Source organism: Chiroxiphia lanceolata, chromosome 1, assembly GCF_009829145.1.
Source record: "Chiroxiphia lanceolata isolate bChiLan1 chromosome 1, bChiLan1.pri, whole genome shotgun sequence".
Classification (NCBI taxonomy): domain Eukaryota; kingdom Metazoa; phylum Chordata; class Aves; order Passeriformes; family Pipridae; genus Chiroxiphia; species Chiroxiphia lanceolata.
Window position 1 is genome coordinate 100,095,248 of NC_045637.1, and position 13,742 is coordinate 100,108,989.

The 13,742-nt window shown below is 39.3% G+C and overlaps 1 protein-coding gene across 1 annotated transcript in view; it reads right to left on the reverse strand.

Moving 5' to 3' along the window:
• ITGA9 (integrin subunit alpha 9) overlaps positions 1-13,742 on the reverse strand; it is a 217,633-nt gene that overhangs the window by 1,033 nt on the left and 202,858 nt on the right. The window contains 1 exon segment of the mRNA XM_032691139.1: positions 11,918-12,037. Within this exon segment, the coding sequence (XP_032547030.1) occupies positions 11,918-12,037 (120 nt within the window).

The following is a 13,742-nucleotide window of genomic DNA, read 5'->3' on the forward strand; positions in this document are numbered from 1 at the left end:
TTTCAGCAACTTTCACTTTCTTCGAGTGTATTTTAACTCACAGGGGTCTGAAAGGCAGCATGGTCAATCTGCCAATGCTGCTTCTCCAGCAGGGTTTCCTAAAGCTCAGGTCCTTGCCAGTGCCCCCAGCTACATTCTGAATTCACAGCAGCATGAGAATGCACACACCATCCTCTCATTCTGCTTCTTGCCTCCTGTGCAAAGGACATAGAAGCTGCAGCGTGGTCTAACAAGCCCCTTTGTTTGGTAACTGTGGACCACTGGGACATGCCATTATTCTAGAGATAAGTGTACCCCGCTGAGTGCATTTGTGTACATTACATACACACCTACTATCCTGATTCTGGCTAAGACAGGGTTAATTTCTGCAGTAGCCAGGAGGGGGGATGGCTAAGACCTGGAGGTTATCCTATACAATCTCATGCCATTGTTGGGGGTGGGGGAAGAGAGTCTCTTCTAAGGAGGAGGGGTTCCTTCAAATCAAGTAAGCATGGTGGAGAGAGCAGTGGGATGGCACTGGCTTGAAAGCCAGAGGGAGCAGTTGGAGTAACACTTTTTCCAAGCTGGACAGAGCAGTCAGGGTGGTGTGGTTGCAGTCACCTCAGGCTCAGTGAGCCATTTGTAGGTGAATCACTCTCTCTCTTTTGTGAGCTTTTGTTATTAATCTTGCTGCTGTTACTGTTCGTTTTCTATCTCATTGCTGTTTCCAGTAAATTCTTCTTATCTCAACCTGTGATCTTTACCTTTTGTGCCTCCAATTCTCCTTTTCAGCCTGCTGCATGGGAGGAGAGGAGGGAAGGGAGGAGTGAGTGACACGTGGTTTTAGTGGAAGCACTACATTGGTGAATACCATTCCTAAATCACGACAGCCTTCTTTGGCACCCAATGTGCGGCTTGAAGGGTTAAGAAAATAACAGATCTGCCCAGAGTGGGTTGAAAACAAAATTGATCTAAGCATTTGCTGTATTAGGTACAGAGCCACTGGTCACAATATTGCTTGGTCTGTTCATGTGGGTGGGGTACCTAACCCTGTATATATTCCCCTATGTGCTCCTTGTGGTGCTCTTTTTCAGAGCAGGGAGGGGGATCAGGATTGCTCTGTCGTTGTACTGTCTGATATCAGCTTATGACATGATAAAGTCAAGGACAACGAGGATCATTTGGCATGTGTATTCAGTGTTACTCTCCTACCCTTACCTCGAGTGCTACCTTTGGGAGTCCATCAATAATTGTACCCAGTCTGCGGGAGAACAGGGGAGGGTGATTTTCCCCAGCTTTTCACCCCTTTTTCCTCCTTCAGGCCTGTTACAACAGCTTTCGGGAGTTTTGAAATTCACTTGAATGTTAAGGAAAGCATGTTCTTGTTGCCAAGACTGCCAGGATTCCTCAGTGCAGTCCACACCATGTTTAGAGTCAAGAAAGAGAAGGTAATTTCTTTCCTTTAGGAAGGTCATTCAGAGATCTACCTCAAGGATTGATAGGCATGAGTGGCATGAAATGTGGGAGAAAATGGTCCAGTTTTTTGAGAGATTCTCTGCCCCATATAGGAGCAGCCAATAAAGGCAGCAAAAGGAGAGGTTTAATTTTTGCAGTGGTCAGGAGGGGGTGTGGGTAGGACCTGGAGGTTATACTATACCACCTCAGGTCATTCCCACGGATGGTGGAAGGGAGTCTCTTCCAGGGAGAAGGGATTCCTTACAGTCCATCGAGTGAGGAAGTGGTGGAAGTGTGGTGGAGGCAATGGTAGGGTAACGCTGGTTCTGAGCTAGGGGGAGCAGTTGGGGTAGCGTGGCTGTGGTTGGGTCGTGTTGGGCTTGGTGAGCATTTTGTATGTGAATCACTCTCTCTTTTGTACCGTTTTGTTATTAATATTGTTGCTGTTACTGTTCATTTTCTTATCTAATTGCTGTTTCCAGTAAATTTTTCTTATCTCAACCTGTGATCTTTACCTTTTGTGCCTCCAATTCTCCATTCCAGCCTGTTGTACAGGAGGGGGAACAGGGAAGGGAGCATTGCATGGTTTTAGTAGGAGCACTAAACTGGAGAATAACATTCCTAAACCACAAGACCTACAGCCACTTTATAAATGCACAATAAGCAGACATATACATAAATGTCCATGACCTTGAGGTTACGAAGGTCCCATGACCTTCTGGAAGCCCCCTTTAATAACTGAAATTAGACCTTAAAACTCATTTGTTCATAGAAATTCTTGTGCACAGACTGTGAACGTAGTATCGTTCCCATCTGTCAGAAGCAAAGCTTTATCTGTTGCTATGTACATGCAAATGCAGGGATAGTGGTGGTCCTGTTCTGAAAAATCACCTCAAAAAAGTGACACTGTTGAATTTCAGAGGGCCACGACTCCCTCACTTCCTAGCATCTTTCAGAGCACTATCTGCAAGGATTCAGGAAGAGAAAATTAAAGAGGAGTTTTTCTAGTTCCCCATCCTTCAAACTTACTCTAGATGTCAGATCAAATTCTTTCTTTAAAAGAAAAAAATTCTTATTAGTAATTTTTGTACTTGAATCTACAAGCTATACTAGCGCAAAGGATTTATTTTTAGAAGACATCCTCAAGATAGCACCACCATAAAATCCCAGTGAAAGTTCACCATTAATGCCAACAGAATTCAGCTCAATGAGGCTTGAAGCAAATAGCTGAAGTTTCTCTAGATTTTCAGTCTAAAATGGAAGTGAATTATTATATTGATAATGGAAAAAAAAAGTGTAAGAGCCTAATACTTCTCTGTTGTTCTGCCCCAGTAGGATTAATCATAGGTACTTACTTATTCACAGGAATCTGCTGCTATTACTTACATATGCTCAGGGAGCAGATGTGTTGAAAAAGTGTATGCCATTTTTTGTATTATCAGTTTTTATAACAGACCTACATGTTTTTCATTAGAAAACTGCCACAGGACTTTGCCTCCTTAGATTAACAAGAGAAGTTTAATTTCTAGTTTTAAAAACAGGTTTTAAACCCTTAAGGTTTCCATCCTTCATGCAAACACATCCTTGATATAATAAAACTTTCTCTTGAAGTTATAATTAAAATTATAGAAAAGCTTTTTAATTTCCTTGAGGGCCAAACAAACAAACAAACCCAAACTCCTTCCCACTGTTATTTTCATAAAAAATGTCTGTTACTGAACATCTGCTTCAGGAATTGTCTTTAAAAGTTGTTTATGAGCATTTTGGTATTTTACTATTTTTTCACTGAATACACAGTGCTTTTGTATAGCTTTTCAGCAGGGATAAAAAGTGAGCTGAAAACTATAGTAAATATTAATAAAGCATGAATTCCTACATCTAGAGGTGACCCCATTACAAAGAATTTACTTGCTGTAAATGATGTGAATACTCTAAAATTATGTAGAGGAGTTAAGTGCAGGCAAAAAGAGAAACTGAACCTTAAGGATAATTTTTTTTAACATTTTTAGAAATAGTGGTCAGGGATTAGATAAATTTCCCATCCTTGAAAGACAAGGATATGCTTTGTTATGCGATACTGTTCCTTAGTGCTTAATGCATATTTCCATTTAATGTGATATAATCCCTATCATCACCAGAGAGGGATTTTTTTGATAAGGGCCATGAAGAAATCACAACACAGTCATTGTCTCACAAGACTCCACACAACCCGCATATCCGTCTCCTTACAATTAATAATTGCATTAAAAACGATACCAATATTAACCTGTACCGTGAGGGCTGATTAATACCAGTAGCAAGCTGGAGAGAACAAGTGAATTTAGGATAGAATAAGAGGTAATAAGGAGGCAGACACTTGGACCAAAGCAGAAGAATTGATACAACATGAGGCTGAGCACATATTGGCTCTTTTATCACTGGAGCTGAAGGAACACCCGAAGATCTCTTTTCCATGGCTAATGCAAAGCCATTAAGGGAACTGAGAAAACACAGTGAGGATAGCACTGCTGGGATTGAGTCCTGAATTTTGAGCAAGGACGAGGAAAAGAGATCCTCAGCTTTAACAGGAGCATTGCTGTAATCTCATTTGTAGAATGGGTGTTTAAAGTGGGCCGATGGTCTCCAACACTTTTCATGGGTAATGAGTCTCTAATATTGTTCACTTCTCCCAAACTTTGCTTTCTATATATACAGACATATGCATGTGTGTACACATACAGATGTATGTACAGAGCAAAGGAATACCCACATCAAGAGCTGTGACCCCATCAGGCAGTCTGTGAGTTCACACAACCACATCCAAGTAAAGGACTGAGGAAAATACTTTGATCAGTAAACTTCTGCCTAGGGAAGGCACTCATGAGAGGAAGGGCAACAGGAAGTATTTGCAGGAAGCAAGGAGAGAGCACTGTGGGAAGCTCAAGGGTTATAATGGAAGAAGAGGCATCAGCCAGTAAAGACAATGCAGAAAATGAGAAAAGGGTAGATGGGCTAGAATAACTGGAGGTGCTTCAGGTTTTGACTCTAAGCCACCTACTTATAGCAGCTCTAATATTTACTTGAAGCATCTTCAGAAAGGACTGGATAGTGTTTGTCACTTCAAAACCTGAAACCATCCATAGGTTTTACACACTTCCTTTAATTTACTTATTCCAGCCCTTGTACCCTTTTCTAGCACGACCTTACTGCCATCTACAGTGTATGCTGAGCAGAAAATATGTTTATGGTAAAACTGAACAATAAAGCAACAGAAAATCTTTGTTGGTCTGGAATGAGGAATTACACCTGTTATTGTGAAGGGATTTCTTGCCTTGCAAAGCACTAAGTCCTGTATTCAAACGTGAGTATTTAAAGTCTCTAGCACAGACAATTCCCTTTAGCTGTCATGCCAGGTTTAAAGCCCTTTAAAATCACAGATAAGTCATATCTAACAACACTCACATAGAATTACATTCTTCAAGTACTCACACAAACTGAAAACTTCAGTCAAAAGTCATTTAAGTGAATTAACATCACAGTAAATTATCTTTTTTTTTTTTTTTTTGCTGCTATTTTGTGCTCATCCAAAGGCTGAATTACTGGACCTTATATTTTTCTAAACTCCAGAAGTATAAACACTTACCTAACATTTCCTGCAGTGTGGTTCTGTGGCTATTTCTTTAGGGTGCCAATGATAAGTATGCTTGAAGAGTGATGAGATTACAAAATAAAATTTAATTTGCAGTTGGGAAAAAACAAAGCTGATCAGAGGGCAAGCAATATCACTGCTTTTGTTATAGTCACCATTGGATAAATTTCTAAAACATTTTTATAATTCATAATCCAACAGGGCTTATTCTCTCCCAATCAAATAAAAAGATAAATAGTTTGAAATGGGGATTGAAGAAGAATGTTTAGCTTTTTTAAAAGTCTTTTTCTCATTAATATGATTCATTAAGAAACAGTTACGTACGGCTGTAAAAACAGCATTATGTATTGATTTACAGCAGTGTTTCAAGACTATCACTGAGCTAGAAATAGAGGTTTGTGAACAAAAACATTCAAACAGGATCCAAGACTATACACTGAGCTAGAAATAGAGGTTTGTGAACAAAAACATTCAAACAGGATCCAAGACTATATCAGAGACTTTTGTGAGTTTTTGTACTATTTTTAATTAAGTTTCTCCAGTGCATACTGAGGTGTTAAGCTGAACATAGAAAGTATTTATTTTTAACAGTATGCCTATGCTGACAAGGTTACCAATCACAGTACAAACCAACAAGCAAAAAGAAAAGGGAGTAAAGCACTGTCAGAGCTGTAACTAAAAAATGAAACAAAATGTAAGAACCACTGAAGAAATCTCCCATGTAACTAGGCTTTGACAACATACCTTAAGGTTCAGTGCCTTAATCACAAGCTGTCTTTCCTCTAGCATACAGTTTCTTTATCTACTGTAACCACTATCCAGTCATAGCTGCTGAACAGTATGTATTTACATCACAAATCTTTTAATACCACATTGCTAATCTAGGCAGAAGTCTCAAGCCATTCACCTCATGGCACTTCAGAAAGCATTAACTTACAGAGAATTAATCTCCTCACCTTTTTTGGGTGCATACTCCTCGCGTACTTCTCCCTTCACATAAACAGTACTACAGCTAGAAAAATATGCAGCTAATCATGGGTCAAAGCAGGGCCAGAAACTTCACCCCATTAAATGCCACCAGTTGGCAGAGCAACAACACCCCCAATCTCTGCAAAGCAGTGGTGCTGAGATTAGAAGCATGGAACATTTCCCCATGCAGGGTTAGATAACTGGTTATTAAGTGCAACTCACTTTACTACTGTCAAGAATGCGGGTAAAAACACTTTGCACTTGGGTTTGTGTGGTCCTGGATAATCCTCGCAAACTACCAGTTCCAAGATGATGCACTATGTTCTTTCTCCCAATTAAAGGACACTTGCCACAGTACATAGGGGTCACAAACTGATATGTCTATCAGCTTTTCCACCAAGAACTGGCAAACTGCCAATTCTGGGTCCCACTGTGATGTAAAGGCATGTTTGTAAAGGAGTTAAAGGAGAAAATGTGTATTTAGGAGGAAGGATGATAGTGTGGCTAAGATAAGCTCATGAGGGCTCCAGAGGTCTGGTTTAATTATTCAGTCTTTCATTGACTTTTTGAGAGGCAACCCCCTTAACTGTCTTGTAATGTAGGTCCTCATTTGCTCAGTGAAACAAGTACAAGAAAATAAATAAATATGATTCAAACATCACCATTCCACAAATGGCTGTACACACGTACAATATACACAATGATATATACACTTATGCAGCTGGGGAATTGAGACAAAGAGAAGTTCAGCAGCTTGCTCAAAGATTAGTTCTCCTCTACAAGCATTCATTTCTGAAGTACTGTACATACTAAGTCCTTAACAAAAGATATTATGTATCCACAAATGAATCAAAGGCTAGATGAATGAATCTTGTCTGATGCAACCTAGACCGTACCTACATAGTAAAGATATTCCAAGGGTAAACACCAGAACTACCAGCTCTATTCACCACATAAGCAAGTAGCTCCATTGAAGCCAACTGAACAACTCCTGCGAGAAAAGTTACACAAGAATTGGTTAGAGGAACAAATTGTTCATTAATGGGGTGACACTCTAGCATCAGTGACAATGGCAATGTATGTTATATTAATTAAAAAATAAAAAAGTACTAAATCAGATTTTCTGTACTGGTGTCCCTTGCTGTGTGCAGTTATCTGTTTTGCAAACCTAAATGCATCTTTTCCATGCATCCTGCTAGTCTGAATTGTTCTTCTATTTTGAGGTACCTAGCCTTAACGACTGGTTTTTAACATTTGGCCTTTGAGATAGTCATAGAGTATTCAGTTAAAATAATAGTTTATCTAATGTTTGCTTTAGCTAAGTTTATGAATTGACTGGCTGTTCTTAGCAAAACAGTTTTTCTTATTATTTCAACATTACAAAGTAACTGTCTAATAAAATGTGTGTTTAAAAACTATGTGTGTTTTAGTACTACAGCATGTGAAATAAATTTACTTCTAAAATCTATGGAGGACTACAGATCTTCACCCCAGGTACCAGCAGTAATATCTCAAGTCAGTTAGCCAGGCTAGATGAAAGTAAGCTAAAAGTTAAGCACAATTTTGTGTACATTGCTAATTCTTCTCTGCCATAACAATGTTCATCAGTTACAATACACTGGGATCAGATACAGCTGCTAGGAATCAAATTCTTCCATAGCGACTGAACTTACAAAGATCTTTCAGTGCTGAGTTCTGGTAACTTGAGTTTAATCAAAGCCAGAACTTCTTGCAGTATGGTGACTGTGTACAGTAACTTGCAAGACAGCTGTTACCAGTATATTTATAAGTGTAATTAAAAAGCAAATTGGCCAACATTAAAACTTACGACTATTTCCAAATAAAGATTTTTTTCCCGTTGCAAAATTTTACTATGTAGTTTACTTTTTAAAGTCACAGAATGAACACAACCATCATCCAAAGTTCATCTCTGATTATTGCTCTCAAAGAACATAATGTCTACTGCAGATATGTCTGGAAAAAAAATGAATCTCACCAGGGTATAGGACAGTAATTAGAGATATCATTCCTATAAGCATAATTAATTTAAAACATATCTCGATCCATATTTTCCATTTCCTCTCCAAATAAAAAAAAGAAACACTACTGAAATATTTCTGGCTTTGTTTGAAAACCCAAGACTAAACATTAAAGACTATTTTTGGAATCAATAAAAAGTAGCTTTAAAATCATATTTTGATATATTTGATCTGCCAAAAATATTTGAATGAAAGTTGTACCATGTCCATAATTATCAGAATAAGTCACTTTCATGCATTAGTCAAACCAGAAGGAAACAGCTATGGCTGGTGTAAGTTATAATACACCACTTCCCATTGTGAAACCAAGCCTAAAAACAGAATTCAGACTAGGTAAGTCACATTTGCTCTGTTATTGGCATTTGGGTTTGAGGGATGCTAATGAATTCCAGTAAATACGTATGTTGTGTTCCAGCAGTGGGGAGCCTTGGAACCTTAGGTACGTATTTGCAATTTTTCAGTCTACATATGTATTCTTTTACTGGTTTGGACTCCTGAAAATGATGGCTATCTTTCCTCTTTTCTGAAAGATGTTCTGAACCACAAGCGTACTTCTCTCTTGCCAGTGGATTACATTTGTTCACACAGTGCCAGAATAAGAGCAACACAGCTGCAATGGCTGTGGTGTTCTCAGAGTACCCTGCCATGCACAGCTCTCATTTTGAGGACACTGAGACTGGAGAGAACACTCAGCCACAATATTATTGTTACACATTTACATAGCTCATTACATCAAGAAAGATAACAAAGGCATTTTACACGTACTGGACACATACCACAACTGAAATATTGCCTATCTTGAGAGTAGTGAACAAATATTACATGGCAGCTGGCAAACTCACTGGTGAATGCAGTCTTTTGGCTATAACAGCAGCATTAACCATTTACTTGTGTGAGAACAATAAAAGATGACAAACTCAATCTTCCTGTAACATTCAGTCAGAATTCAAAAAGCACAGCAAATCAACCTACCGTAAACCTATCAATCTACTGTAAAAAACCCAACATTTGAGTCACTGTTGCAGGAATACAAACCCTTTTGCTCTTGGTAAGTCAAGGGTCTACAAACATTTTGTGATACTTGCTTTGGTTCAGAAAGCGAGAAATAAGAAGAAAATAAACAGACTTCAAATGATCCACACAGCTTCTGCCTGGTGAAAACCTAATTATTTGTACAATCACTTTCGTTGTCCCATTTCCTCCTCAAGGTTTCCTAGATGTTATCCATAATGAAGATCTATCTATGCTTGGGAGATAGTATAGGTTTGGTTTTGAATCACAGAAGTTAATTATCTGCATTTTTATAACAGGATAATATTGAAAAAGCCTAATTCTAGGCCCACTGAACCTAGCATCTGTATCAAAAAAGTAGTACCCTGAGAAGCCTACACAGGATAGCAAGTAACAACTCACTTAAAGCAACTAGATAAGTGGGTAACAAAACTAATAAAATTGAAAAGTTATCAGAAAAACTGTACAAAATGCAACGAGGACTACAGAAAGAAGAATTTCAGAGAACATAAAGCAAGTCACAGTTTTTGCAGATTTTATGGACAGACAGGACAGGTATGGGCTATGTAGTTCCTACAGGTAGGGATCTTGGAATTACATGTACAGAAAAGAAGAAGCATGTGAACTCTGAATAGGCACAACAACTTGCATCAAAGATATGAAATTGCCACTCAGTTTCAAAAGGTTTCTCTATCAATGCTGCAATGAAATAAAACTGATTTTTTTTAAAAAAAGCCCATCCCCTCTCCCCTGAGGTACATAGGGACATACAATTATGGCACAAAACCCCTTTGGATTTCAATGTAGGGGAGGAATACATGTATACATATATACATACATATATATGCACATATATACATATATATATACATATATATACACATATGCACACACACACGCACATATATATATAATCATAGAATCATTATAGCTGAAAAAGACCTCCAAGATTATTGAGTCCTTTGACCAATCACCATCTGATACTAGCAGCTACACAATTTTAATCACTTTTCTCTACAACAAAATCCTAAATTATTGAATCCTTTACTAATCATGCAACTCTATGGATAAAGCACTGGAGTACAGCTGGCAAAGCCTGACTTATCTCTAACACAGACTCTGACCAAGGCATCTTACCTTTCTTCACCTCAGCACATCTGCATGCAAAAAGGGCTATGTAAATCTGGTGTTAGTTGCTTGGAATAGTTACTGTTACTTGGAATCTCTCAAAATTTCTCAAAGCTTTCATTCAACAAAATGGCAGCTTCTTCACTGAATGATCTCTATAAAATTTAAAAGAGCTCAAGTCTCAAGATTAATCTCCAGGAAGCAAAGGACTGTATTAACTCTAGTAGAGATTAAGAATTGAACTTGTGCGAGTTTCTCCTGGAGACTCACAGTGAAAGGTGATATTCTTCTTATCTTGCACATTTTCAAACATGCCTTTTTATGACAGGAAATGAGCCATATGAAATCAGCAGCAGTAACTCCTTTTTCAAATTGTGTCACTGGGACATAAACCCTGGGTCTCTTCCAATCTCACATTTTTCTATTCTCATGGTTATTCTCCCTTCTTAATTTCACTGACTTTTTTTTTCCTTTAACTCTTTCTGCCACAGAAAGCAAAAGCATTTCCTAGATGCCAGAAAAACAGAAGTTATGAGATATTCTAGAATGTGGTCAAACATTGGTTTTGAAATGGAAAGCACAGTCAACTTTAACCTGGCCAGTATATGCTTAAAAATCTTCAAAACTGACTTTAAAAATACTTTAAATCTATAACTCATATAAAATTTATATATTATATGAAGTAGCTTTATAATCCATGATGAAACTATACACACAACTATATTATCTATAATAAGAATTACACGGCTAGTTTTTGGCCCAGGTTTGTAAATCCATTTTACAGCCTGATGACCTGCAGCGATATGTCCTTTTGCAGCACACTGGGCCTGTGACCTCCAGCCCCAACACAGCCGGCTAGCAGAGCCTGCAGCACACGTGCTGCTAAACAGTGTGAGTCAGACTGCGGGATGTTTGCCATGGGAAGCAAAATAGTGCTGGACATGTTCCCATGTGTGCATTTGAGATTTACTTCCCTCAAAGACAGTCCCTGACCTTGACTGTGGTCTTTTAAGTTATGGATTGGTAGCAGGGAACTGAGGAATTAAAATACTTGAAGTTCCTTCCCCTTCATATTTACCACACAAGATGGCTGCTGCCAAGTATCAGGATCAGCCCACTTTTACCCTGTAACAGTGTCTGGGGTAAAAGAACTGTATCCTATCAGAGACAGTGGGAAGGCTGTCTTTTAACAGGTCCAGGTGCTTCTTCCTCTGGTAACTAACTGATCTGGAACTCTTTGTGTGAGGGATATGAAGAATTTACTGCTGCAGGGCATCTACCTCTTGAAAACAGTAGCTACTATCTGATTTTTCCTAGACATGCACCCAATTTTTTTGCTGGTCAAGTAAAGTTGACACAATTTTCAAGAAATCCTGCTGAAATCAGTGAGCCTCAGTCATCAGAAAACCATAGAAATGAGAAGTACCTAAGAGTAATATAACAGCAGATTTCTTAGAGGGACACTGTTGTCCTGAAATGGTATCAGAGGTTTCAACTTTTAATAACCAGGCCCTAAAAACCCCCACTTCTTCACTTCTTCTGTACATCATGAATCCCTCCCTGTCCCTCATGAAAGCTTATATATGATACTGTTTTTACTGACTAATTATTCAGTTCCTAAAGCAAATAGATGTTAAAAATACAAGGATAAATTTAAGCTTTTTTTCTGGGACTAGCTTTGGTGCTTATGTTACATCTGTTGCCTTACCTTCCATAAGAGCACAGCAAGCAATAGGAAGATGAGAATTCCCACCAGCAAACTGATGGCAATGATCCATCCGACAACATATCCACGAGGTTCCAGATTGTGCAAAGCCTCAAAGACCACCTACAAAGCAATTAGAAAAAGATCTTTTTATGACTAGAAGTTGTATTGTTTTCTCTTGTACTCATCTTATGAGACACTGCACCATGGCCTCCCTGATCATTTCATCTGTCAAACAAATATGGAATCCATTTAGTGCTTTCCATCTATTTTTCACAAGGGATTTAAAGCTTTCAAGTGGACTTTGAGTAGCCATGTGTTAGATCCAAAGAATATCAGCTTCCACTCCAAAATAACACCTACCCTGTCAATCCCCAAGCCCAGACACTGAGCTTGTTTTGTTGCTGGGCCACCAAGGTACACAAATTTTTGCATTAAAAACTCCATCCTTTGGATTGGCAGGGAATGCCATGACATCTTGCACAGTTTGTCTTACTCAGCACGTTACGGCCCTGCCAAACTCCCTGATGCTTCACATGAAATGCTTGTGACAAGCTGGCTAACCTGTTTTTCACAAAAAAATTCGGACAACTCATACATTCCTATTAAATACAAATCATTCCTGCTCTGCTTCACAGGACACATTGTATGAAAGAAGCAAGGGCATGTGCAGTCTAGGTTCTTCTGGGAATGCAGATAGCTCTCCACAATCCCAAGATACACATCTTTAAGAGGCTAATGAAAGACCCATGAAATACATTCACTCACTGCTGACCCTGTTCAAATAGTTTCATTTATGAGACAGCACAAGGAATGCAATATCCTGCAACTCATATGAATGTTGAAGGTGGGCATTCAGGAAAAGGCTGCAAAAGGAAGGAGATGGTAGCACTGGTACAGGGGCCAAAGAGGCCCTCAGTTCTCCAACCCTGTCCGTTTCCAAGCCTCAGAGAAAGCCATGGGGATCCTGAGTGAGTGCAGGCAACAGCCCTGCTTTGAGTGGTAGATGGGATAGGACAGCCTCCTGAGATCCCACTAATGAACATTTCTGTTTCTGTAAGCATCCTCAGCAAACAGACACAAAAATTGCAGCTACAGATGAGAGAAAGCGGGTGAGAAGGGCTATATTTTGTCAAGGTGTTCCCATAAAGAAGTAGTCAGAGATCCTTCATCTCAGTTTCACAGGTTAATGCTGATTAAGACCAGTTTTTCTGGAGGAGGAATTTGCACATAGCTGATTTACACACACTGCTTTTTTCTATCAGTGAGATGTTATCAGGCATTTCACAGAATTATAGAATGGGTAAGGTTGGAAGGGACCAAAGCGGGTCATCTGGTCCAACCTCCCTGCTCAAGCAGGGTCATCCCAGACCACATCGTACCCAATTACATCCAGATGGTACTTGAATCTCTCCAGTGAGGGACATTCCACAACCTCTCTAGACAATCTGTTCCAGTGCTCAGTCACCTGCATAGTAAAGAACTTCTTCCTCAGATTCAGGTGGAACTTGCTGTGCACCAGTTTCTGCCCGTTGCCTCCTGTCCCATTGTTCCGCACTACCGAGCAGAACCTGGTCCATTCCCTTGACACCCTCCCTTCAGATACTTACAGACACTGATGAGGTCCTCTTTCAATCATCTCTTCTTGAGACTAAATAGGCCCAGTTCCCTCAGCCTACACTCATAAGAGAGATGCTCCAGTGCCTTAATCATCTTCACTGCCCTTCACTGCAACTGCCCCAGGAGCTCCACATCTCTGTTGTACTACGGAGCCCAGAATTGGACATTAAACCAAATGTGGCCTCACCTGGGCTGAGCAGATGATCAG